The 25,554-nt window shown below is 37.5% G+C and overlaps 3 protein-coding genes and 1 long non-coding RNA gene across 5 annotated transcripts; 2 read left to right on the top strand and 2 right to left on the bottom strand.

Moving 5' to 3' along the window:
- Positions 1–9,300: 9,300 nt before the first annotated feature.
- Positions 9,301–19,010, top strand: LOC133792761 (N-terminal acetyltransferase B complex auxiliary subunit NAA25). 2 transcript variants are annotated; one of them, XM_062230698.1, is made up of 19 exons: positions 9,301–9,572; positions 9,876–10,032; positions 10,132–10,250; positions 10,389–10,463; positions 11,892–11,985; positions 12,094–12,212; positions 12,638–12,708; positions 13,274–13,415; positions 13,526–13,701; positions 14,011–14,213; positions 14,575–14,705; positions 14,811–14,887; positions 14,967–15,041; positions 15,139–15,331; positions 15,922–16,041; positions 16,134–16,272; positions 16,465–16,505; positions 16,744–16,998; positions 17,745–19,010. In XM_062230698.1, exons 1-19 carry the CDS (start codon positions 9,426–9,428, stop codon positions 18,435–18,437), a joined length of 3,027 nt encoding a protein of 1,008 aa, XP_062086682.1. In that variant the 5' UTR covers positions 9,301–9,425; the 3' UTR covers positions 18,438–19,010. The 2 variants fall into 2 exon arrangements, with proteins under 2 accessions (XP_062086682.1, XP_062086683.1); XM_062230699.1 differs by lacking the exons at positions 9,301–9,572; positions 9,876–10,032 and having other exon boundaries at positions 10,136–10,250; positions 10,393–10,463.
- A 1,562-nt stretch (positions 19,011–20,572) lies between these two features.
- Positions 20,573–22,205, bottom strand: LOC133792760 (uncharacterized). Its single transcript, XR_009874275.1, has 2 exons — positions 22,066–22,205; positions 20,573–21,891 (listed from the first exon to the last, which is right to left on the bottom strand). It is a non-coding gene; the product is annotated as an uncharacterized LOC133792760 (long non-coding RNA).
- Positions 20,952–23,515, top strand: LOC133792758 (laccase-3-like). Its single transcript, XM_062230695.1, has 6 exons — positions 20,952–21,082; positions 21,170–21,321; positions 21,455–21,699; positions 21,820–21,948; positions 22,051–23,004; positions 23,112–23,515. The coding sequence occupies exons 1-6, from the start codon at positions 20,963–20,965 to the stop codon at positions 23,240–23,242; spliced, it is 1,731 nt and encodes a 576-aa protein (XP_062086679.1). The 5' UTR covers positions 20,952–20,962; the 3' UTR covers positions 23,243–23,515.
- A 45-nt stretch (positions 23,516–23,560) lies between these two features.
- LOC133792759 (SWR1 complex subunit 6) lies at positions 23,561–25,026 on the bottom strand. The gene is made up of 4 exons (XM_062230697.1): positions 24,718–25,026; positions 24,521–24,623; positions 24,058–24,164; positions 23,561–23,941 (listed from the first exon to the last, which is right to left on the bottom strand). Exons 1-4 carry the CDS (start codon positions 24,820–24,822, stop codon positions 23,738–23,740), a joined length of 519 nt encoding a protein of 172 aa, XP_062086681.1. The 5' UTR covers positions 24,823–25,026; the 3' UTR covers positions 23,561–23,737.
- Positions 25,027–25,554: the final 528 nt, after the last annotated feature.

Raw genomic sequence — 25,554 nt, 5'->3', positions numbered from 1 at the left:
ATTAACTTTCGAGCCTGGTTCCAATCTTTTGGAAGGGCTCCAGTCTCGAGGTATTCAACTATCGGGGTCATCCAGGTAGGCTCGGATTCAATCATACACACGTCTTCCTCCTCCGATTCGTTGATTCTAGGTGCCGAGAGACGTTTTATGGGCACAACGTTCAGTTCTTCATTTTCAGCGGAGGTGGCGAGTCGAGCTAAGGCATCTGCATTTGAGTTCCACTCTCAGGGAACCTGTTCAATTGCATAAAATTCGAAACGCTCCAATGCGGATTTTGCCTTCTCCAAATAAGCTGCCATTTTCGTGCCACGAGCCTGGTATTCTCCCAGGATTTGATTAACCACGAGCTGGGAGTCGCTGTAGCAATGTATTGCTTTAGCTTTGAGCTCCTTGGCTATACGAAGCCCCACCAGTAAAGCCTTGTATTCGGCCTCATTGTTCGATGCTTTGAAGTTAAATCTTAAGGCAGAATGAAATCTGCTTCCTGCGGGGGTAATCAAAAAGATTCCTGCCCCCGATCCATTTTCATTGGATGAGCCATCGACGTAAAGTTTCCACAGCTCGTGGGCCGGGGTTATAACTTCGTCGTTGGTCATGCCAGTACATTCTACTATAAAGTCCGCCAACGCCTGTGCCCTAATGGTCGTCCTCGGGTGGTAGGTGATCTCGAACTGTCCGAGCTCAACCGCCCATTTAAGAAGTCGACCTGAAGCCTTCGGTTTAGACAAGACTTGCCTAAGTGGTTGATCAGTCAACACATGGATGGGATGCGTTTAAAAGTAGGGGCGGAGTTTACGAGATGAATGAATTAAACTAAGCGCCAGCTTCTCCATCAGGGGGTATCTTGACTCTGGCCCCAGTAACCTTTTACTGATGTAGTAAATGAGTCTTTGTACTTTTTCTTCTTCTCGCACGAGTACTGCACTTATCGCGTGTTCGGTGGTGGAGAGGTATAGGTACAGTACTTCTCCCGTCTCAGGTTTTGATAAGATGGGGGGTTCGGCGAGGTGCTTTTTAAGCTCCTGGAATGCCAGCTCGCACTCCTCTGTCCATTCGAATTTCTTACCTCCCCTCAAAAGGTTGAAAAACGGGAGACAACGGTCCGTAGATTTTGAAATGAACCTACTTAGGGCCGCCATTCTGCCAGTCAAACTTTGGACATCCTTGTGTCTTTGAGGTGAGGGCATGTCAATCAGGGCCTGGATCTTGTCGGGGTTGGCTTCTATCCCACGAGCGTTCACAATAAAGCCCAAGAATTTTCCTGAAGATACTCCGAAAGTGCACTTCTGAGGATTTAGTTTCATGTTATACTTGCGGAGCACGCCAAAACACTCTTTGAGGTCATCAACATGGTTATTGTTAAGTTGAGACTGGACAAGCATGTCGTCAACATAAACTTCTATGTTATTGCCTATTTGTTCTGAAAACATCATGTTCACGAGCCGCTGGTATGTGGCCCCAGCATTTTTCAGCCCGAATGGCATGACATTATAGCAGTATAGCCCCTTATCCGTTATGAAGCTCGTATGTTCCTGGTCGGGGGCATGCATGGGAATCTGGTTATATCCAGAATAGGCATCCATGAATGACATCAGGCCATGCCCCGCCGTGGCATCCACGAGCTGGTCAATCCTTGGTAATGGGAAACAGTCTTTCGGGTAAGCTTTGTTGAGGTCTGAATAGTCAATACAGGTCCGCCACGTCCCATTGGGTTTTGGGACCAACACCGGATTGGCTACCCAGTCAGGGTAAAAGGCATCCCGAATGAATCGTTTTGCCTTTAACCTGTCAACCTCCTCCTTCAGTGCCTTCTTTCTGTCGTCGTCCAGCTATCTTCACTTTTGTTGCTTCGGAGGGAAGCTTTTGTCTATATTTAGCGCGTGGCTTGCTATATTCAGACTTATTCCCACCATGTCCGAATGTGACCATGCGAAGACATCCTGGTTCTTCTTTAAAAAGCAAATTAGTTGCTATTTTGTCTCATCCTAGAGGTGTTTTCCAACCTTCACCTTTTTCGAGGGATCGGTTTCCTCGAGCTGAATTTCTTCGAGCTCTTCTAAGGGTTCGAGGTCAGCTTTCTCCTCAACCCTTGGATCGATCTCTTCATCAATTTCTAAGACCGTCCCGTCTTTATTTTGAATAATGACGAGTGCTTGTGCGCTCGTCTGTTTCTTTCCTCTCAAGGAAATGTTGTAGCATTCCCTCCCAGCTAATTGATCTCCCTTTAATGTTCCGATGCCACTAGGGGTCGATAACTTAAGGGCCAGATGCCTTACTGATGAGACTGCCCCCAGCCCAACTAGGGCGGGTCTCCCGAGCAGCACATTGTAGGCTGAAGGTAGATCTACTACCACGAACTCCATCATCTTGGTTGCCGAGACTGGGTAGTCTCCTAAGGTTACGGGGAGCTCGATGGATCCCATGCAGGCGGTCCCTTCTCTTGAAAAGTCGTATAAAGTAGTTGCACACGCTTTCAGGTCACGAAGGGAGAGTCCCATCTTCTCGAGGGTTGCTTTATAGAGAATGTTAACTGAGCTCCCATTGTCTATGAGAACTCGGTGGACCCTTTTATTTGCCAGCTGGAGAGTGATGACCAGCGGATCATGATGAGGAAACTGGACATGGGACGCGTCTTCCTCAGTGAAGGTTATTGGTTGGGATTCAATCCTCTGACTTTTTGGAGCTCTAGGTTCGGGTTCATAGGGAGACCCGTCCCCAGTCTTCAGCTCGTTAACGTATCTCTTTTGGGCATTTCTGCCCATTCCTGCGGGATGAGGTCCTCCTGAGATAGTTATTACATCCTCTCCATCTATCGGCGGGGGCCTATCTTCTTCCCGAGCTCGAGAATTATTGTTTTGCGTGGGTTGCGGCGCGGCTGTTTTCTGGCTCGTGGTCGCCTGATTAGTACTCTGGTTCTTGACATATTGTCTGAAGTAACTTCTCGAGATCAATCCTTCGATCTCGTCTTTCAGCTGTTGACATTCATCGGTAGTATGCCCGGTGTCTCTGTGAAATCGGCAATACTTGCTGGAGTCCCTCTTGGACTTTTGATTTCTCATCGGGTCCGGACGCCTAAAGGGGACCTAGTTTTCATTGGCCAGGTATATGTTCTCCCGAGACTCGTTGAGCTCGGTGTACACTCTGTACACGGAGAAATATCTCTCCCCTTTCTTTTTCTTTCCTCCTTCGGCCTCGGGGTTACTCCCTTTGTTCTTTTTTCTCTTGGAAGGGTTTTCTGCAGCAGGCGTTGAAGCTGGTGGGTACACCGAGGTTGGGGCAGAGTTTATGTTTATCGTTGTAGTTGCAGGCTGGGAAGTCATATTGAGTGTCGACCTCGCTTCCTCTACATTGACAAACCTCTGTGCCCGCTTGTTAAACTCGGTTATGGACCTCACAGGTTTTCTCTGCATGTCGTCCCAGAGAGCATTCCCTGGCATGACTCCAGCTTGGACAGCCATTAGGTGACCACTGTCATCCATGTTCCGAGCTCGGGCTACTTCCAAATTGAACCTCGTAAGGTAACTTTTCAAAGTTTCTCTTGGCTGCTGCCAAACATTAGTCAGGGTTGACGCCTCAGGCCTAACCCCCATCATGGCTCTAAACTGCTTCTTGAAGTCTCTAGACAGCTGCTCCCATGAAGTTATTGAGTATCTTTTATATTTTTCGAACCAGCTTTTAGCTGGTCCCGTTAAAGATGCTGGAAATAACATGCATCTGAGCTCGTAACCCACGTTGCTTGCTCTCATTATGGTGTTGAACGAACTTAGATGGCTACATGGGTCGGACTTCCCCTCAAATGTTGGAACGTGAGGGATCCGAAATCCTTGGGGAAATGGAGTGTTAGAAATATGGGGAGCAAACAGTTCAAGCTCCTCGTCAGAATCTTCATATCGATCCCGTCCTTGCTCGCTTTTCAAAAGCCTAAAGGCTTTTTCCAACTGTTCAATTCTTTCCTGGACCGGGTCCGCGAGGGGAACTGTCTGGAATCGGTTGTCGCCGATCACAATTCCAGGCTCGCGCCTCCATAGGGTGTCTTGACGCCTATTCAAGCGATCCCTCAGGTCCGGGTTTATCGGGTTATCGTTACCCCAACTTTAATTCAGGTGTTCTCGCAGGTCAGAGCGATTCCTGCAGCTTCCAGTATTCTTACGACCTCGATCATGCTTGCTGACCGATCTGGTATCTCCAGAGTCGTCACTAGTAACACTTGTCGCATAGTTATTTCGAGATGGATCTTTTCTGTGTCGCCTCGTTTCTGTTGTGTGGGACCGAGATGTTTGACTTCTCTCATATAGGGCGTCTCTCCGCTCCTAGAAAGTTTCCCTGTTTCCTTGTCTCCTCCCCGCACGCCTTTCGCCCTAATCTCGAACTGGTTGAGCATTCCTGCGAGGGGGTGAAGGGTATCTTATAGGTGACGGCGGGAACCGTATGGGTGACGGTGGCTGCCACCCATTTCACGACCTAGACGGTCCGGAGTTTGCCCGAGATGGGTTGGTTGCATTCGGTGTGCTCCCAGGGACTTGAGTCCGAGCTTCTGCAGGGGCTCGGTTGTTCTCAGTTCCCACAGGTACTCCCGCAGGTACTTCCACAGGTGGATTAGCCGGGGCCCTAGCCCGAGTACTTCTCTGGGGCCTAGGGGGAGCGGATGGCTCTGCTGGTGCCGGAGGTTGTGCCGGCCTTCTTGGGGCAGCATTCTTTCGCGAACGCCCCCGGGGCCTGCGGGGAGGAACATGCACGTCCCTAGGAGGAGGAGCTTGGTTTTCACGCTGAGGCGGGGGCTGAGCCACCTGCGCCTCTGCGGCTATCCTAGCTAACTCCTCATTCCGCTTGTTGGCCTCTACCAACTGCTGTTTCAGCTGCCGGTTCTTAAGTTCCACACTGGGAACATATCGTTCAGGATTGTAATACATATCCTCATCTCGTGGCGGAGCGGGTGGTCCGCGAGAATCGGTGGATCCGCTTCTTTCCTCAACATCTGGGTTTTCCATCGGCTGTTTCCCAGGATGTCTTAGGTAATTCTCCTCAGGAGCATTCTGATTATTAGTGGCCATGACTTATTCAGGGACTGAATGCTTAAGGCTCTCAATGAAAGCACCAAACTGTTGACGCCGTTTTTCGTCAACAGTGAAAGAAGAGCACGAAAACAATAATCAGTAATGGCCAATAAAAATATGAAAATACCAACGAGATTTTTTACGTGGTTCAGCAGTTAAATCTGCCTAGTCCACGAGTCTTTGTTATTAAACTTGAGATGATCTCTGAAAATTCTCCAAGGATGAATTCTCCAGAGTTTTCCCTCAAGATCACAAAAATTCGGTCCTTTACAATGGTGCATGACCTCTCTATTTATAGAGAAGATTTCAAAATACTATCTCACATATTTCGGGAAGTTATTCTGTATATGCAAATAAATTAAATGGCATTAAATGCCTGCAATCCGATATACAAGGAAACGTCCCCTGAAGATCAGGGGGCGTATAACTGAACAAATAATATCCCTTGATTGTAGGAGATTTATAGTAATCAATGTAGACCGCGTCTCTTATAGATGACTCATTAGGATATTCAAAGTTATTATCCTGTATCACCAAGGCCCTATTTACCCAGGTTTCTTATTGACTTTTGAGCTATAACATCTTCTCGAGGCCACATGACTTCGAGCTCATAGGCGCGTCAGGCTCGGAGCCCTGATCCGAGGCCATCCCGAGAACAGATGTACTTCGGGGTCTATCTTTCGAGCTTGTGAGGATTTCGAGGCTATCATCTTCGAAGTCGTCTCTGCTCCGCAGGCTCGATGCTTAGATTTCGGACATATTCCAGACTTTACGAGTTCATTCATTATGAATCCAGCTTTCGAGGTCACAATTCTCTTGGCTCGAAATCTGGGTGTAACAGTATATAATATGATAATCTTTTTCAAATATAAATGATAATTTTTTTTAATAAAAAATAAGATTATGTATTATAATGATATTTTATAATATTTAAATTTATATTAAAATTAGTATCAAAAATCTAATTTTGTATTAAATATTATTATGATAATATTTTATAATATTTGAATTCATATTAATATAATTAGTAAATAATTAGGATTATATATTATATATTATTATCATAATAATGTTTTTATAAAATTTGAATTTATATTAATATAATTATTAAATATCTAGTCGTGTATTATATATTATTATAATAATGATATATTATAACATTTGAATTTGAATTTATATTAATATAATTAATAAATATCTATTTTTAATTATTTTTAAATGTATATTCCGTTAAATATTTAGAATATTCCATTAAAGTTAACAAAAAAACCGTTAAAACTAATAATTTTCGTCATCTTCACACTTTTTACATAGAAGAGATATAATATGATAATATTTTTAAACATAAATGATAATTTTTTTTAATAAAAATTAAGATTATGTATTATATATTATTATAATGATATTTTATAATATTTAAATTTATATTAATATAAGTATTAAATATCTAGTATTGTATTAAATATTATTATAATATTTGAATTCATATTAATATAATTAGTAAAAAATTAGGATTATATATTATTATCATAATAATATTTGAATTTATATTAATATAATTAGTAAAAAAATTAAGATTATATATTATTATTATCATAATAATAATTTATAATATTTAAATTTATATTAATATAATCATTAAATATCTAGTTTTGTATTATATATTATTATAATAATGATATTTTATAACATTTGAATTTGATTTATATTAATGTAATTATTGTATATGTAGTCTTATAATAAATATTAATATAATAATGATATTTTATAATATTTGATTTATATTAATATAATTAATAGATATGTAATTTTAGTTTGTTTTAAAAGTATATTCCATTAAATATTTAGAATATTTTGTTAAAGTTAACAAAACAAACTGTTAAAACCAAGAATTTTCATTATCTACACATTTTTTATATAGAAGAGAAATATATAGAATTTTTATAAAATAATATTTTTAGATAAATATTATAACAAGTGTTATCACTGTTTTCCCCTTGGACATGTGGCATAACATAATGGGTCCGTGGGTTCTCCTAAAGAGATCGAAGACCCATCCTAAGCCCAATGAACGGGGAAGAAGAAAGTCTCAGTGGCCCAGTCGTCAGTAAGCCCAACAGTGTTCGACGGCGCAACCATAACGAGGGAACCGAGACCAAGATGCAGGCCCAACTCATCTTCTTGGTCCCAACCTACGCGTATCCTTCGGGATGCAAATAGAGGTGACAAGCTCAATAGTTTGGGAATTCAATCCTGTTAAGAATGAACCCGAGCCCTAGTGAACAAACCAGGATCTCGGTAAATGAACCAGGACGTTAGTAAAGGAACCTGAATCAGACGTCTGGATGAGGCAAGATTGATCTTCCCTAACGCTGACACATTCCCAAGAAATACAGAAGTTGGTCTCCTCAACTAACCTGCAGAAGATGTTACATACAGAATGTATGTTGCTACTGGGAAATAGTACTGCCACTACTCTGACAGATCCTGTCCCTAGGATCCCCTTAAAAGCCCATGCAGACCAGTTTGAGGTTATGTACTATTGACAACTGTATGGCCTGGCCACGCCTAAGCCGACCTAATGGGCCCTGATTAATATGTATTATTTATCAACATCCTTTGTATTAAGCTTCCATTAGCGAGCAAACCATGATTATATTCCTATTGGGCCTTTATTAGTCCGGCCCAAGCCCATTGCACCTAACTGCCTATAAATAGGACCAGTTGTGCACTGTAGCGAGGATCCCCAGATTTTTCTCTTGTAAGTAATTACTCTGCTGAAACTTACAGAAAGCTCTATTGTCAAAAGCTCTCTAAGCTCTAATACAACAGACTCGTGGACTAAGGCTCATGAGCGCCCCAACCACGTAAAAAACTTTGCTTGCATATCTTAAATCTTTTATTTTTAGCTCTTTTATCTTTAATAATTATAGTTTTCAAAAAACTCGGTAAACAATAAGTATATCTTTAACTTATGATAGTATTTTTATATTAATTTATGAATGATATATATTTAGAAAATAATAGAAATATTTAAATTTAATTTATATACACACAAATACATATAGAATTTTTTAAAATAATAATTAACAACTTTTTGTATTAATTGTTTTCCACATAAATAAAAATATACTATATAAAAAAAGTACTAATTTCAAATAACATATGAGTTTAATTCTCAAACTTAGTAATAGTTGGTATACCCGGATTGGACCATATGCTCTTCCATAACACCGATATAAAATCTTACACTATTAAAATTAAACGCATATTTAGAATAAGATAACACAACATTTAAACACGTACATTTAAATGCAAATTATGCACTTTTAAGTAGAAGTAATTTTGTCTAAAAAAAGATTATAAATGAGTAGAAATTAATTATTTAAATATATATTTTTAAAATATAGAGACTCTATTTTTAAATGAGTACATTTAAATGTAGGATGCATTCTGCTCTCACTATAAGTTGTCTGATCAATGATTGTATTAATCAAATAATTATTAATTATTGGAATATTAAGTACATTAAATCAAGCAAAAAATATATTGAATCTTAATTTAAGAAAAAAAAAATAGAGCATACAATGCATTATGTATTAGTAACATATGGGCATTGTTTGTCGAATTTGCCTTATTTGTTGAAAGAATTATACATAGTACTGGAAATTTTAAATTTTTTTAAAAAATATAAAATTTTACAAAAATTACAAAATAATAATAATAATTTGTAACAATTTTGTTAACTTTTTTTTTCTTTCTAATTTTCTATTTAATATGTAAATATTACTTATGAAATTGTAAAATATAATTACAAATTTGTAAAAAAAAACCAAGATTGCTACAAATTTGTAAGCAAAGTTTACAAAAATAATTTGTAATTTTATAATTATGCCCCTATATATATTTTTGTAATTTTTTTACCAATTCTGTAATTTTAATATTTTTTATTATTTTTTAAATTTATATATTTTTGTAATTTTTTTAACAAGTAAACTTCCCTTATTTGTTTGCTTAAATTAACAAAATTCCCTCCCCTCTAACATATAAAAATAAAAAATCAAAATTGGCCATTTCCGGGTTTTCCTCGCGAAAGTCGCATTGCCAAACATCGTTTTATTACACAAAAAGGGGAGCGGGATTAGAGAAGCCGAGCGCAGTGTAAGATCATTCCGGTTTAGCTGCATCCAAACAGTCGTATTAGGTTTTCCGTTCCAGCATGGAACAAATCTTCTGTGTTTTCAAAACCATCATAGGAGAGCCAGAGTGAGAACAAGTACTTACCTCCAACATAATCAGCGTCACTGCTAATCACTCTCTCTTCTTGCTATCAAAACCCTAACTCGTTCACTTGAACTGTGGGAGCCTTTAATGGCGTCGAAGTTCGGATTGGCTGGTGGGATACCGGAGCGCCGGGTCCGACCCATTTGGGACGCCGTTGATTCTCGCCAGTACAAAAATGCTCTCAAGCTCGCTACCTCTCTTCTCACTAAGAACCCCAATTCACCCTATGCTCTGGTTAATCGAACTCCTCTATCATATTATATTTTTCGATTTTAGTTCTCAGAATGAGTGATGATTTATGCAAGGTTGAGAATATTTTATGTTTTTTTCTTGGGGAAAGGGGTGTGTGAATTTAGATGTGTAGGTTCGTATTCTTTTATATTTGTCCACTTTTTCGAATTTTATCCCAAGAAGTAAACCAATGAAACTGTGTACAGTGTAATTTATGTTCGAATTTTGATGTAAGCCATTTTTTTTTTGCTAGATATACAGAGGTCTCCATTGTGTTGATATCACTTGGTTTTGTGGATTTCACAGGCACTTAAAGCTCTTATCTTGGAAAGAATGGGGAAAGCTGATGAAGCTTTATCTGTTTGCTTACATGCAAAAGAGCTTTTATACAAAAACGACTCTATGTTAATGGATGACCTCACTCTTAGTACGCTGCAAATTGTGTTTCAACGCCTTGATCACTGTCAGTCTTAAGCTCTCACTGATTTGAATTGTCTTTTAACTTTCTATATAAACAGTGGCCACATGGTTTCCTTATATCAAATAATTCTGCTGTAATTAGTGGACTTGGCTACTGGCTGTTACGAACACGCTTGTGGGAAATTTCCAAACAATTTGGAACTAATGATGGGTCTTTTTAATTGCTATGTTCGGGAGTACTCATTTGTGAAGCAGCAACAGGTTGGTGTTCTTGTTTTTATCTTAGTTTTTGAGTGATCTGTGGTAGTTGATGTGTTTTGATGTCTGTTTGATAATGTATGGGGGGTGAATTCATGTTCTTTACAAGTGTTTTGTTTGTTCTATTTTATTTTATTGTAGACAGCTATCAAGATGTACAAACTTGCTGGTGAAGAGAGGTTTATGCTCTGGGCAGTTTGTAGCATCCAGTTACAGGTTTGCCTAACTTTCTTTGTTCTTTTTTGTTGTCCCAGTCTCAGCGTTTTATTTTCTAATCTTTCACAGTGGATGGGCTAATTCTTTCTATTATAGTGGTCTCTTGTTCAAAAACATATTCGCATGATAAACATCCCATTTGGCTCACATATGTGAGGAGGGGCAAAAGAGTTAACCAAAGGGTAAAGGCTCTCATGAATTTTGGTATATTTTTGCATTTATTACTTTTGTTAGTACTATCTGAAGCAGGGAATGGAAGGGTAAGGTCATGATTACTTTTTAGTGTGAGAACTGGAGCTGAGCTTCTTGGAAATCTAGGCCACTCAAATTGCATTACCTTCTTTTTCTAGTTTTGGATTCAATCTCATATCAGTACTTTGCTCCTATTCTTTGTCTGGTCTAGCTCTATGACCCATCAATTTAGTCTGAGAGCCTCTTTCCTGGCTTAGTGATGGTGCCTAAGTGGATGGAGTCAATGGAAGAGCGGGTTGATCTTTATGGTGGAGGATGGGCTTAAATGGCAGTGCTCCCCCTGGTTTGGAAGACTTTAGAGAGTTTCATGGGTAGTGAAGTTAAAGAAGTAGGTAAATAAGTAAATTGTTAATCAAGTTTAACACTAAGTGCAGAGATCACAGACACAACATACTTAAGGATCAGTCAAATTTAAGAGGTTTTATCTGCAGTTTGGTTGCTTTTGGAAACCTGCAGTGTCCAAAGTCAAGAGTAAACCTGTTGATGGTAGCAACAGCTGAACAGTGTGATCTACTTTTTGGTTCGAAAATACCACCATCCCATGTTCGAAGAGGATATAAAATTTTGGACGTAAGAGTTATATAATGACTACAATGTCTTTGATCATACACTTTTGATATTAGTGCTAAGAATGCCAAGGCTGTTGGAAATAGTTATTTCTCGATCATTATAAATGCAATTGAGAAGGTCACAGTCCATAGAATTTTTCAGAAGTCTTCTGTTTGATGGTTTAGGGTGGCCTGATAAATTTATTTTGGTGTTTATTTCATGACATGTTTGCTATTATATATATTGTCTGGGTATACATTTCTTTTAATAATTGTAGATATTCTCTAAATCTGCTGCGCAAGCTTGACATATTTGATCCCCATGGTCCCACCATACATATTTCAGTGGAGTGTTTTATTTATGGAATACTTATTATTATCTATTAATTTGTTTTTTTGGAAAATCCATGTGCTGTCACATGTCAACATATGCTTCTGCCTCTCATTACTTTGGTTTGGTCAGGATAAATTCTAGAGGGCACATTAGTATGGTATACAATTTTTTGTTAAAAATTCACATAGAATTACCGGTTTCTATTGGGTTTCCACATCATATGTTATTGAGGTTTGATTATGATATGTAATTGCTCTCAAGTTGCTTGTTTCTTTATGATTTAACTTTTGTTAGGTGTTTTGTGGAAATGGGGGAGAGAAGCTTTTACTTTTAGCTGAAGGTTTAATTAAGAAGCATGTAGCCTCCCATAGCTTGCATGAGCCTGAAGGTATTCATGACCAGGAATTTTTTTGTTCTATTGTCAATTGATTATATGCTAAAACCTTGAATTAGTGCAGCTCAATTGATTATATGCTAAAACCTTGAATTAGTGCAGCTCTGATGGTATACATTTCTATATTGGAGCAACAAGCAAAGTATGTGGATGCTTTGGAAATTCTCACTGGGAATTTAGGATCTCTGTTAATGATTGAAGTTGATAAACTACGTATACAGGTACTTTAGAAGATTTATTTGCACTGTTTGATGTTTTTGGCTTGTCACCTACTCATGAACTCGTGAATATTGGTTATTACATTACATCTTATGAAGCATATTACATTAAATCTTTCATCTTTTTAGGATTAAGAGTTTTATCTTTGTATTATTAGGATAGTTTCAGAGTTAAGTTAAGATTGTGTAAAGACCTAACAATAACATTGTAATAAGACTTGTTTCAAGAATAATCAGACTTATTCGGATTCTCTCTCTAACTTGTCTCTTTCTCTCACTTCTCACTTCTCCTCTTTCTTCCTTTATCTGTCTCTGCTACATTATTTTCACTTCAAAATTTAACTTATTTGTGCTAGCCTGGTATATGATACTCAACAACCTTATTTGCTATCCTTACCAACTTGTGAACTTTGACTTCAAGTTGACAGGGAAGGCTACTTGCTAGGGCGGGTGATTACAGTGCTGCTGCTGATATTTTTCAGAAAATCTTAGAGCTAAGGTATGGTAGTAAAAAAATAAAAACTTTACAGCAGAAGAATATGTTAGTATTATTCATTGGCAATTGATGGCAGTTCTTTGCTGGCTATTTCATTGCCTAGGCGTTCACAAATTATGCCAATTTCGAGAGTATTTATGGCATTGCTTTTGGGTTTTATTTTTCTATATATTATATATATATTTATATTTGTTATTCAGCGCTTTAGCTCCCCTCCCCTCCCTCCCTCCCTCCCCCACCCACCCTTCTGTTCTTTGAATAATATGCTGATGATAGTATACTAGTATGGTACTGTGCTGTACTTGGCTTTGATTTGTTATGGTAGTGCTCAGTGATTGTTGTCACTGTTATTTAACCATAGAAGATATACTTATCTAAGAGAAAAGAAAAAACTGAAATAAACATATATAAGATGTTATACTTCGATTTAGTGTAACACAAATATTTTCTGTTTTGGCCTGGAGCTCAACGTTATTCAATTGCCTTATTAATGCGTGTTTTTTATTGACTTTACTTACGTGTAACCTTTTATCTGTTCAACTATAATTTTGTTTCTTTCATTTGACAGCCCTGACGATTGGGAGTGTTTCATACATTATCTAGGCTGTTTGCTGGAGGATGACAGCTACTGGCGCAATCAAGCCTTGATTGATCCAATTCATCCATCAAAATCTGTTGATTACAAGATTTTACATTTGGAAGATGAAGCAGTGTGTATTTAAATCCAAATGTCATTTACCATTTCTGTTTTCATTTATTTTAAAGTGTTGACTTGGTGCAATAATTGATACAATTTCTCTTTTGCAAATTGAATTTGCAGTTTGACTCTCGAATATCAAAGGCATTAGCTTTTGTACAAAAATTACAGGCAGATACTGATAAGAACATTGTAAGGTGTCCGTACCTGGCAAATATTGAAATTGAAAGGAGAAAGCACTTGCAGGGAAAGGGGGATAATGACAAATTAATAGAGTTTTTGATGCAATATTTTGTTAGGTACTATATAAATTTGACATCTTATTTGCATTTTATTCCATGTTGTGCATTATTGTCGTAAGGATGCTTCATTTGATGCATTACTAACATTAACATATTATCATTCAACTTTATAACTGAGTTTTAGCCTTGTAAACTGATTAAAATTTCAGTTCAACTGTTTCAGATCTTAGTCTGGTTGCTTGCGATAAAAAAAATGGTGTTATATACTTATTTGAATTTGTTTTTCCTATGATTTCCTATAAGAAAAACACTATAGTACTATGATTTTTATTCCGGCATATGATGTTTGTTATTGTCTGAACTCAGGTTTGGTCACTTAGCCTGCTCCCCTACAGATGTTGAAAGTTTCCTTGATGTCTTAAGCCCTGATAAGAAGATGGAGTTCCTGAACAAGTTGAAAAGAAGCTTTGACTACATTACTAGTGTACCAACAAAAATGCTTGGGCAGTCAATTACTCTTTTCAAAATTCAAGAATTGGCTGGAAATATGTTTGATCTTTCTGTAACTGGTGCGTTTGTTCGAAAACATTCAAGAATTGTTTTTTCTTTATTTATTTTTATTTTTCTTATTATTATAATTTGTTTATATACTTAATTCCTTGGTGTTATTATCCCTAGGGGGGGAGTTTCTGCTATTGTTGCTTTGTGGTGATTATATGCTGTAGAACTGTTGTCAAATAAAACCTGGTGGTTGGTTAGAAATTTTGTTACTAGTGTAACAAGCTATCATCCTCACTATGTTCAGTCCACTGTAGCCTAATTTTGTATTTATATTTACATTTTTCCCCCTAGTATATTGTTAAAGTTCCTACATTGTGACTTCTGTTATTTAGTTGTCTATTCAATTCCTCCTCATTTATTCTTCTGCAGAACTTGAGGGTCATGCTGTACAAATGGCAAAGATGTATTATCAAAACCTTCCACTATCAAAGGATTTGGATTCACAAGAGAGTATGCACGGTGAAGAGCTGTTATCCATGGTGTGCAATGTATTAATTCAGGTATCATGATCACATTACATCTACAAATTTTCTATGAAGAAATTACAAATTCCAAAATTTGCATGCTTCTACTATTGAAGGTAGTCTCATACAATGCTTTTGTAGTTATTCTGGCGTACTAGGAATATTGGCTACTTTATAGAGGCAATTATGGTCTTGGAGTTTGGCTTGAATATCCGAAGGTGAGACCTTGTATTCACTTTGTTACTACTGCTTATCAGTTTTATATCTGTCAACTTCAATGTTTGATTATATGTGCAGATATGTATGGCAGTACAAGATCTTATTGTTGCACTTGTATTCCCACTGGGGTGCTATTTCATTAGCACATGAACGGTTAGTTATTTATACTTACATAACATTTATTCCTTCAGCACCATCTGGACTTATTATGCAGCATCTTTACCTATTAAGAGGAGCTTCTTTCTGTTAGGTACAAATTGCTGGATGTCAAAAATATTCTGACAGAAACTGTTTCTCACCACATTTTACCCCAGATGTTGGTTTCTCCCCTTTGGGTGGATTTAAATAATCTGTTACAAGACTACCTTAAGTTTATGGATGACTACTTCAGAGAATCTGCTGATCTGACATTTCTTGCTTATCGCCATAGAAATTACTCAAAGGTCTAAGAATTTTGTTAGCGTTTGATTTTATATTATATATACATTTATTTTATTTTGGAAGGCCTGATGTTATTTCAAAGCATGTAACGATACATATCAAACCTGACATTAGGAAGTAAGCATATTTGCCCTTCCAAAATATCAAGTGCAAAAGGTTTTAGATCTAATGACATGGTAGGCCTTCCATAAGAATTACATATACTAGGCGTAAGAAAGCATGTGGTAGTGGCCGAATAGGATGCCTTGTGGCAAAGGGTGTAATGATTTGTATTGGGGTGTGTTGGTTTTGGTTAGAGAATTTGCAAAGGGGTATAGGAAGTGTGACTGTAGTAGAGGAGGGCATTGAGTCATTTTGTAAGTGTTGTGCTCTTTGGGAGAGAATTGGGTTTCCTGATTACCTAGGAAGTTCTATTACCTTGAATTTCAATACACATTCCTTTCTTTTCTTTTTACTGTTCTATATCATTACTATTTGAGTACATCATTTACACTTAATCAAATAACACCTTAATGTAAATATGTACTCTATATAGATATGCACGTCTGTGGGATTGGGTGTAACTGCTGAATCGTACTTTTGTATTTTACAGGTAATTGAGTTTGTCCAGTTCAAAGAACGACTTCAACACTCTAATCAGTACTTAGTTGCAAGGGTTGAAGCATCAATTCTGCAACTAAAGCAGAATGCAGATAATATTGAAGAAGAAGAGGTAATTACTTGCTTTGCAACTTCTGCCATATAATATGCCTACTGATAACCGTCTCATTTGCGTTTGTGCGTGTGTTTGTCTATCACTTTTAGGCTGTCCTTGAAAGCTTGCAATGTGGAGCTCACTTCCTTGAACTCTCTAATGAAATCGGATCCAAATCTTTGACCTTTAATGAAGATATGCAGGCATGCCCGTGGTGGGCGCCAACGACAGAAAAAAATTATCTTTTGGGTCAGTATTACATGCAGTTTGTCTGTGATTCTAAGTTTCTCTCTGTCATACTTGAAGGGATATATTTTTCTCTTCTAAATTCTCTCTTAAATATTTGAGATTCATTATTTTCTTAATTAGCATTTATGACTGGTTTTTCCTGTCTATTACATGTCCTTTATTCAGATATTTGAAAATTATCATTTGTTTCAGGCCCTTTTGAAGGAGTTTCATACTGCCCAAAAGAAAACTCGGTATGCATATACACTGAGCTATATCGCTTTCTTGCACATAATTTTTGGTAGTTAAAAGTAATCGTATTTGGACATAGTTTTTGGTAGTCCAAAACTTGTTTTTGACATGTCTTCTCTTGCTCTAGGAAATTACTTTTGTGTCAGTAATCTATATGTTTAATAGTTGGTCGTTTGCTTTTATATTTATTTATTGATTTTATTAATTGCAAATTATCTTGTGTGCTGGCGCCAAAATTAGATTAAAGAAAGGGAAGGAAGAGTACGTAGAGCTGTTGAGAGGAAATCTCTTCTTCCTCGGATGGTTTATCTGTCTATTCGTAGTGCTTCGGCATCGCTCAAGGATAATTTTGAGGTTAACGGTTCAATTTCTGACAGTAAAATCTCGTCAGAACTGAAGATTTTGCTTGAGCGTTATGCAAAAATGTTGGGGTTTTCTCTCAGTGGTGCAATAGAAGTTGTTTTGGGTGTTTCTGGTGGCCAAAAGTCTTTTGAGGTATGATTGCATCACCCATCTTACTCTATGCTTGTTGTACCATGTACTATCATCTAATTTTATGCTGGTACAGAGTACAATGTACTATCATTGTAAACTCTGCTGGTACAGAGTACATTGTACTATAATTATATAAACTCTATGCATGTAGTGTACTTTCATCAAAATCTTTGTACAGTGTACTATCAGTCAACTCTATGATTGCCGTGCAGTGTACTATCAGATCTACACTTGGATTTTGTCACTTCTATTCTAGATATGCTATAAGGCCATCCATCAATATCCTGGTTCATGAAACTATTATTTAACATGGCTTTTCTGCGTATCCATAATCCTGTTTGAAATAGTTAGCTCATATTTAGGTGGGCATTGAAAACCATTCCTTAAGTTCAGGAGTGGTTCTATATATCACCTTGTTACTTTTAGAATAAATCTTACGAAGAAACTTCCAATATTATGTGGAGTCTCTTTATAGCAGAAGTTTTGTATAATTTGGTGATGCTGTATCACCCAAGCAATCCCTCTCATAAGAAATTGTATTATGTTAAATGAATTTGCCCCAAGACAGACTTGAGCCGGGCATATATTTGGTGGCAAACATTTCAGGCAAGGTTCTTTTTTGTCACATATACTAATGACTGGAAAAGGTAGTGTAGCTGTCTGGGTACTGGGTTTGTAGAGTTCATTTACTCTAATTGTATGAGCTTATTTTCATGTAAAACTAACATATCTCTGTGTTGTTGTAGGTGTTTGGTTCGGACTTGATTGACTGGTTGAACTTTGCTGTATTTTTGAATTCATGGAATTTGGGTTCCCATGAACTTGGTCGGGCAGATGGAGATGGATGTCAGCCTCAAACTTGGCAAATTGTAAATTCCTTGCTGGAGAAGTATGTTTTGGAGAATATGAAATTGACAGAGCTTTCAATTACCTCTCCTTGGAATAATCTTTCAGTACTGACACAGTTGGTTACAGAGCCTTTTGCTTGGCATGGTCTTGTGATTCAATCCTGTGTTCGTTCATCTCTTCCATCTGGCAAAAAGAAGAAGAAAACTGGACCTTCATATCTGCCAGCTCTATCTCATACTCGTGATTTGGTCCTTTCCTTATGTGGTACATTAGAAAAGCTTATGGAGTGGGTAAAAGAGCAGATCAACAAGCCAGAGGATGAAAATTTGGAGTCTTTCCTCTCTTGTTTGCAGAAGAAAGGACAGGAAGGCCCTGGCCAGGTTTTCCAGATTCTAGAAACTCTAGTCTCGTCCATAAATGACATTGACTATGGTGATCGAATCTCTCAAGCACTCAAGTCTTGGAATCACGTCGATATTGCAAGAAAAATAGTAACAGGGAAATGCACAGTATTGGCTGAATTTCTTCGAATTTGCGAGTCAAAATTCAAGATGCTACAATCATTAAAACGGCAATTAGCTCAAATCTAAAGAGTTAGGATTTCATGTTTTTAGGTCGGACCACTTGGTGCTTTGTTTGTTTCATCTTTTGATGCTTTCATCCCATCTTAAGACTAAGATGTCCAGCTGGTGCTTTGTTTGTTTCATCTTTTGATGCTTTCATCCCATCTTAAGACTAAGATGTCCAGCTTGGAAGATGTTGAGGAGATTGAGTTCATGTTTACGCTTTTGCTCTACACCGAAACATCATTAGACTGCTGGTGTGTTTTGGCATCTAAGGTTTAATGTTGGCTGGTAAATCATCGACTTTAATATTTTTGTTTGCCCTTTGATTGACAGTGTAGCACTGTAGAATAAGCAAGCCGAGTTCATTTTATTTTTTGTTTTTACATTTGAGATGTGAGGTTTAATCTAGGCTCGAAGCTTTGTATTATTTGAGCATAAATTTTGGCAAATGTATTTTTTTTTTGGTTCAGTCAAAATCATGGATTTTCCAAATGAACATTTATTTATTCTTCCACACATCATGTCACAATCATTGGATGCGTTTGGTAAATTGTAGCCTTATAGATGATTAGAAAATAAATTACATTGTTTGAAATCTTTGTTCTACAGATGTCTCTTTCTGTTATTTTACGACTATCATAATCAATGACAGAGTATAACTTTTGCAAGGTAAAGTCCAATAATGTGATCATTCTAGCGTTGAAATTGAACCTGTATAGATATCTTTCTAGAAATTTTGACCATCTTTTTGTTTTTGATGTATAAAATGCCTATATAAGCAGAAACTGGTTTTACACCAAAAAGAAAAAACCATGTATGATTGTGATACAAAAAAGATTAATAGTTCTTTAAGTCAGTCGGCAGGTTACCTAATTCATATTATTAGGAATTTGAAAAATAAGTACTAGTCATTGATTATGAATTGTTATAAACTGACCTGTGAAATCTGCTTCATTATAATATAAGTTAATTATAAACTACTTTATTGCCAATAGAAAAGAGAAGTGAGCTGCTCTGCATGCTAATTAGTGCCTTGATTGATGTTTTAATATGAAAATCTAATTAATTATTGTTTTTGTTGACATACCAAACTAGCGACTTATTATTTTATGAGGCAAGGCAGTTCACAAGTTTCGATTGGAGGCTTACCAATTTCTTTTTTCTTTAAAAATAATAGTTTGTTTCGTGTAGGATAACTAACTATTTCTTCTTTCAGTATTAAATTCTTTTTCAAACACATTATTTCAAAGTAGAGGTATTACTGTCTTGCTCAAGACAAGAGTGTACATATATAGGAAGGAGTTAACGTTTAGTTTAGTATAATTATTGTATATACTTTTTTTTTACCCTTCTAGAGAAAGCTTAATATAACTCAATAAAAACTCACGAAATTAGATCTAACACAAGCATATAATCACTTGAGTTACTATGAAGTGCCTTTCCTACAAATATAGTTTGTATACATCTTCAATATGATTGTGTTTATATGATAAGTAAAAATATTTCATTAGACAATGCAATTTTTACTAAGCTATATATATATAACAACATCAAGTTCTTTTATATAACATCACTAGTTGAAACAAACTCCACTAAAGATAGCGGAGCTGATGAGAACTTTGTTTATTTTTGTACGATTAACGTTGTTAATGGCCAGATTTAATTCTTATTATTATTTTATTGGCCATTCTATAACGGAACGTGGTCAGCTAAAACCAAAAAATTATGCTTTTCTCATTTGTCTACCAAATCAAACCAAAATTCAACCTCACCCTAACCATCCTACCATTCAATATATTTAATATCATAATGATAATTACAGATGAATTAAGCCCCAAACATGACATAAAAATCAGACTATTGATAGTGAAACATTAATTTCATTTTATAGTAATACTTGCTCTTATTCCAGATGCCGTTTTAGGAGCTTGAATTGTTGAGCTAACAATTGATTAAGCATATATTTACAAATCAAAACTCATGGGAGGACATTTTAAATTGGTCAAAAAAAGCATTGGAATTATCCAAAAGGAAAAAAAAAAGTATAAGCATTAGATAGTCATTTGTCAATGTTAAATCAGTTAAAATAAAAGTTTTATCGACCGACGTTACTTAGTTGGATAAATTATCAAGCGAAAGCAAAGCTTTCTAGTTTCTGATTAAAGTCTCTAAAGCTTTTGACCACAAGAGCCTTGAAATATTATGCAACTTTAGTTGATGACAATTACATGTATATGGGAGATTTTCAAAGCTGATACAACTCAAATAAACCAAAACCCAGTAATCTCCATGTAATTAACAAGTGAAGAAGCCATGAGTGGGTGCACCAAATCCCCTTTATGGTTGGACTAAGATGCCATAAAATCTCAAGTGTTACTGTTGACTTAAAACCTAATTTCTAGTACATTATTATTATAATTTCTTTGAAATCAAATAATGAATTAAGTATTCCCTCCTTAGGCTCTATCATAGTATAAGTATCAGCTCTTCTATGGGTCTAGACATACTCATTAGCACCATACTTGATTATACAAAGGAATTTGAGAACAATGGAAGCTTTCAAACTCAGTCTCAAGCCTTGGTCGTCTTGCTTTTTACTTGGCATCTTTGTTTTGTTTGCTTTACTAGCTTGTTATGCAGATGCTGAAACTCACTACCATCAATTTGTTGTATGTCTTCAAACTCATCACCCTCTTACTCAGCCTTTATCTGCAATGAAATATAATTCTAAGATAATTTTTTTCTTTCCTGTTTAGGTTCAACAAACACCGATCACGAGGCTATGCAGGACCCGTAATAGAATCACAGTCAATGGGATGTTCCCGGGACCAACATTGGAAGTCAGAAATGGAGATTCTCTGGTGATCAAAGTTGTAAACGGTGCACAATACAATGTTACCATGCACTGGTAATCGTTAAGCCTTTCATTCTCAAACTAGACTAAGCTTAATGAAACTCATGCATGTGTGCTGCTCCTACATCACCTCATGTTGCTTTTAAATTTTAGTTGATGCTGACTATTGTAACTTGTTATACTTCAGGCACGGCATTCGACAGCTGCAGAATCCATGGGCAGATGGGCCTGAGTCTGTCACTCAGTGCGCCATCCAACCTGGTGCAGCCTACACATACAGGTTCACAATCATAGACCAAGAGGGGACATTGTGGTGGCATGCTCACAGCAGATGGCTTAGAGCCACTGTTTATGGAGCTCTCATTATTTATCCTAAATTGGGTTCTCCATATCCATTTCCTACACCCAAGAGAGAATTTCCAATTCTTCTTGGTAATGATAGAACACCAATCATTTGTTTGTTTTAAACTATTTATCCTTAATTGATTCTACCACTGCTAAACTCTTTCAACTTAGCAAAGCTATCTCATAAAGTGATTGTGGAAATTGCAGGGGAATGGTGGAACAGAAACCCCATGGATGTCCTGAGGCAGGCACAATTCACAGGAGGAGCACCAAATGTATCTGATGCATATACAATGAATGGTCAGCCTGGTGATCTATATGCATGCTCAAGCAAAGGTTTGCTTAATTCTACCTCCAACTAGAATTAACCTTAAATTACCATGTTAGGACCTGAAGATAATCCTTGTATGTACAACTTATAAAGAGTTAAAAATGCAGAAACTGTGAGAATACCTGTGGATACAAAGGAGACAATTCTCCTAAGGATCATCAACTCTGCACTCAATCAAGAACTTTTCTTTACCGTTGCCAACCACCAGTTGACTGTTGTGGCTGCCGATGCTATTTACACAAAGCCTTTCAATACTCGGGTCATTATGATAGGACCTGGTCAAACAACGGATGTCCTCCTCACAGCTGATCAGACACCGGCCCGCTACTACTTGGCAGCACGCGCCTACCAAACTGCTATGAATGCTGCCTTTGACAACACCACCACCACGGCAATCCTTGAGTACAAGGCTGCATCTTGCAAGAAAGGGAAACCAGCTCCAAGACCAATCTTACCACAATTACCAGCATTCAACGACACAGCCACTGCAAGGGCCTTTACTACTGGGCTCAGAAGTCCTTCGAAGGCCGAAGTTCCTACGAACATAGATGTGAGCCTTTTCTTCACAGTGGGTTTAGGACTAAACAACTGTTCAAATCCAAATAGCCCCCGTTGCCAAGGCCCCAATGGGACTCGCTTTGCTGCTAGCATGAACAATGTCTCTTTTGTATTCCCAAGAAGGACCTCTCTCATGCAGGCTTACTACCAAGGAATACCTGGTGTCTTCACCACTGACTTTCCACCTGTTCCCCCTGTGCAATTTGATTACACAGGTAATGTGCCACGAGGACTATGGCAGCCATCTACTGGGACGAAGCTCTACAAGCTGAAATACGGTTCCAGTGTACAAATTGTTTTGCAGGACACAAGTATTGTCACAACAGAAGACCACCCCATGCATCTTCATGGATACCATTTCTACATTGTTGGATCAGGTTTTGGCAACTTCAACCCACAAAGCGATCCTGCTAGGTTCAACCTCTTTGACCCACCACAGAGGAATACCGTTGGAACTCCTCCCGGTGGATGGGTAGCCATTCGATTTGTAGCTGATAACCCAGGTAACTTTCTTGCATCGTCATGTGAGCAGAAGTGCTTTTATACCAAGCATCACTGCCATGTAGAAATCTCACTAATTTAATACTTCTCACCCATTGTTCTATTGCAGGAATTTGGTTGATGCACTGTCATCTTGATGCTCATCTTGCCCTGGGTTTGGCAATGGCTTTTCTAGTTGAAAATGGTTCTGGACAACTACAGTCCGTGATACCTCCCCCAGCAGATCTGCCTCGATGTTAAATTATCAATAGGGAATCACCACTCAAAACCCAAACATACCCACCAGAAGGATTTGTTGTTTCTCTCGTGTGCTTTGATTTACAAGAAATTATGCTGAACATGAATGCTATAGATTAAAATATATGTATTCATCTGGAGTAGTAATCCAGAATTAGACTTTGTTGAATTCAAATAGGTGTTTTGTCGTGTTCCTAGGTTTCTGTAATTTGTTCTTTGATTGAAGGAAATGATTAAATTATCTGTGCAATAAACATTTTACAAAATTTCACTCGAGCTTCCTTTTTAATAGTAACAGCTCAAAATAACAAACATCAGATATCATCAAAGTAACATGTAAATTATAGGCGACCAAGGAGAGGTTATCACTTTGAATTTAAAACCATAAAGTAATTACTAAATGATACGCCATTTCTGTCAGGGAAAAGACAATGGAAAATCCAAACCAACAACATTTAAGCATCCAATTTCACTATACAAAATTCTCCACTAAAGCAATCAAGCAACAAACTTAAGACAACGAGTATCATTATGTATATTCTGGCAACGACATGAACAAAAGCGTATACCACACCTCACACACGTATATTTAGCAGCAGAACCACAAACCGTACAGTAATGTCGGCGAGAGGTTGAGCTTGGAGGTCCTACTGCGGCCTTTAGATAGGAGGGAACATTAGGTGGTAAAGATTCCAAATTTGCCTGTTTTAGAAGATGTATCAAGGAAAAGTAATAAAACACCATTAATGAAAGCCACATTGAAAAAAAAAGACCAAAGGATATGCAGTCAGCATATCAATTTTTTTTCTTTCTTTCACCTCATGTAGGAGCTCAATAAATGATCTTGGAGCCTTCCTAGCTTCGAGAGCTTTTGCCTGTCGTGTTTTGCGCTTCATGCTCTTGGACTGTTTCTTTTGCATATATGCTACAACAGAGGTCATAGAAATTTAATAAACAAATACTTGCAGCCATTGCAAGACATGTTTCAATAGCAGCAGCTGTTGCCCAAAAAAAAAGTTCTTGTAAGTTCTGTCTTTCAGAACAAACAACCCGCAATGGAACCAATCCCAAACAACAGAGCACATAATGTTTCCCCCATTAATGAGCTGAATAGTTATGTTATAGCTTACCAAGACCCATTAAATGGGGGAAAGATTGAAATTTTAAAGCTTGAAATAATCATGTTAGATCAACATACATGTCAAATCAGAAAAAGGGCATTTTCAGTGAAATGGGGGAAAAATCATGAAAGAGATCAAAATATTATAGGCTAGGGAGTACCTTGATCATCTTCGTCGAGAGAATCCTCGTCTTCGTCATTAACTTCAACTGTCTCGATACCGGCATTATCATTCTCCAAGGCTTCGAGCCGAGCCAGAGCTGCCTAAAACGACAGATTTCATCACAAAATTTTAGTTGCACTTGGTTGATGACAATAAGAGAGAGACAACTCAAACTGAGTGTTCCCCTAAAAAAACCTGGGTACGGTTGTCACTGCTAGCAAGCGCCGCAACCATCTTTGGAGCGACCTTTCGGGTTCGGCTGGACATGCGACGTAATGGGTTCGAAACGTCGTCGTCCATAATGGTGGATTCCGGCACAATCAAGTCGCCGGAGATTGAGGAGAGATGCTGATTGCAAGGAGAATACGGTGAACGAAATACGACAAAATACGAGGGGTTTTTGAGTTCTACGACCTTCAGGGCGATGCGCTGTCTCAGTCTAACCTATTTCTATTTTTCTTACCTTTGCACCGTTTGCGAGGGAGGAAAATAATATTTAGTATGGAAGCAAAGAATTAATAGCTAGAAGAAATATTTTAAGATGGATTTCCACCATATATTATTTGGTAGCGAGGAAAGAAAAAAAAAAATCAATTATATTTATATATGGGCACTTCTTAAGTACATCATTTACTTTGGGAGGACTTAATCCGAGTCGTTGGATGTGCGTATTTTTTGTGTTCAATGACTAGATTTAATCTGAAGACTTTGGTTGTGCAAAAATATTGAAATACCCCACATATAAACCCTTTAACTGGCTACCGTTTATTTTCAGGCCTTAACTTCATTTTTTTTTCAAAAAAACTTATGAAAACTGAATCAATTTATTTCCCTCCCCCGACTAACCGAACAAGGTTATTCCCCTCCTCCGACTTTGATAAGAGACATTATTTGAAGAGGAAAACCCCTAATGAAGAATATTTGTGTTGGGTTCTTGGTTTGAATTGAAGCTCGGGGCGTTCGTTGGCTTGGTCGATAAGTTGGTGGGTTTTTTTTTAATGTTCTCTTTCGTGTCACTCATTCCCTCCCCTG

The sequence above is a fragment of the Humulus lupulus genome, chromosome 7 (genome assembly GCF_963169125.1).
Source record: "Humulus lupulus chromosome 7, drHumLupu1.1, whole genome shotgun sequence".
NCBI classification, from domain to species: Eukaryota; Viridiplantae; Streptophyta; class Magnoliopsida; order Rosales; family Cannabaceae; genus Humulus; species Humulus lupulus.
This window is presented reverse-complemented; position numbering and strand designations above follow the sequence as displayed.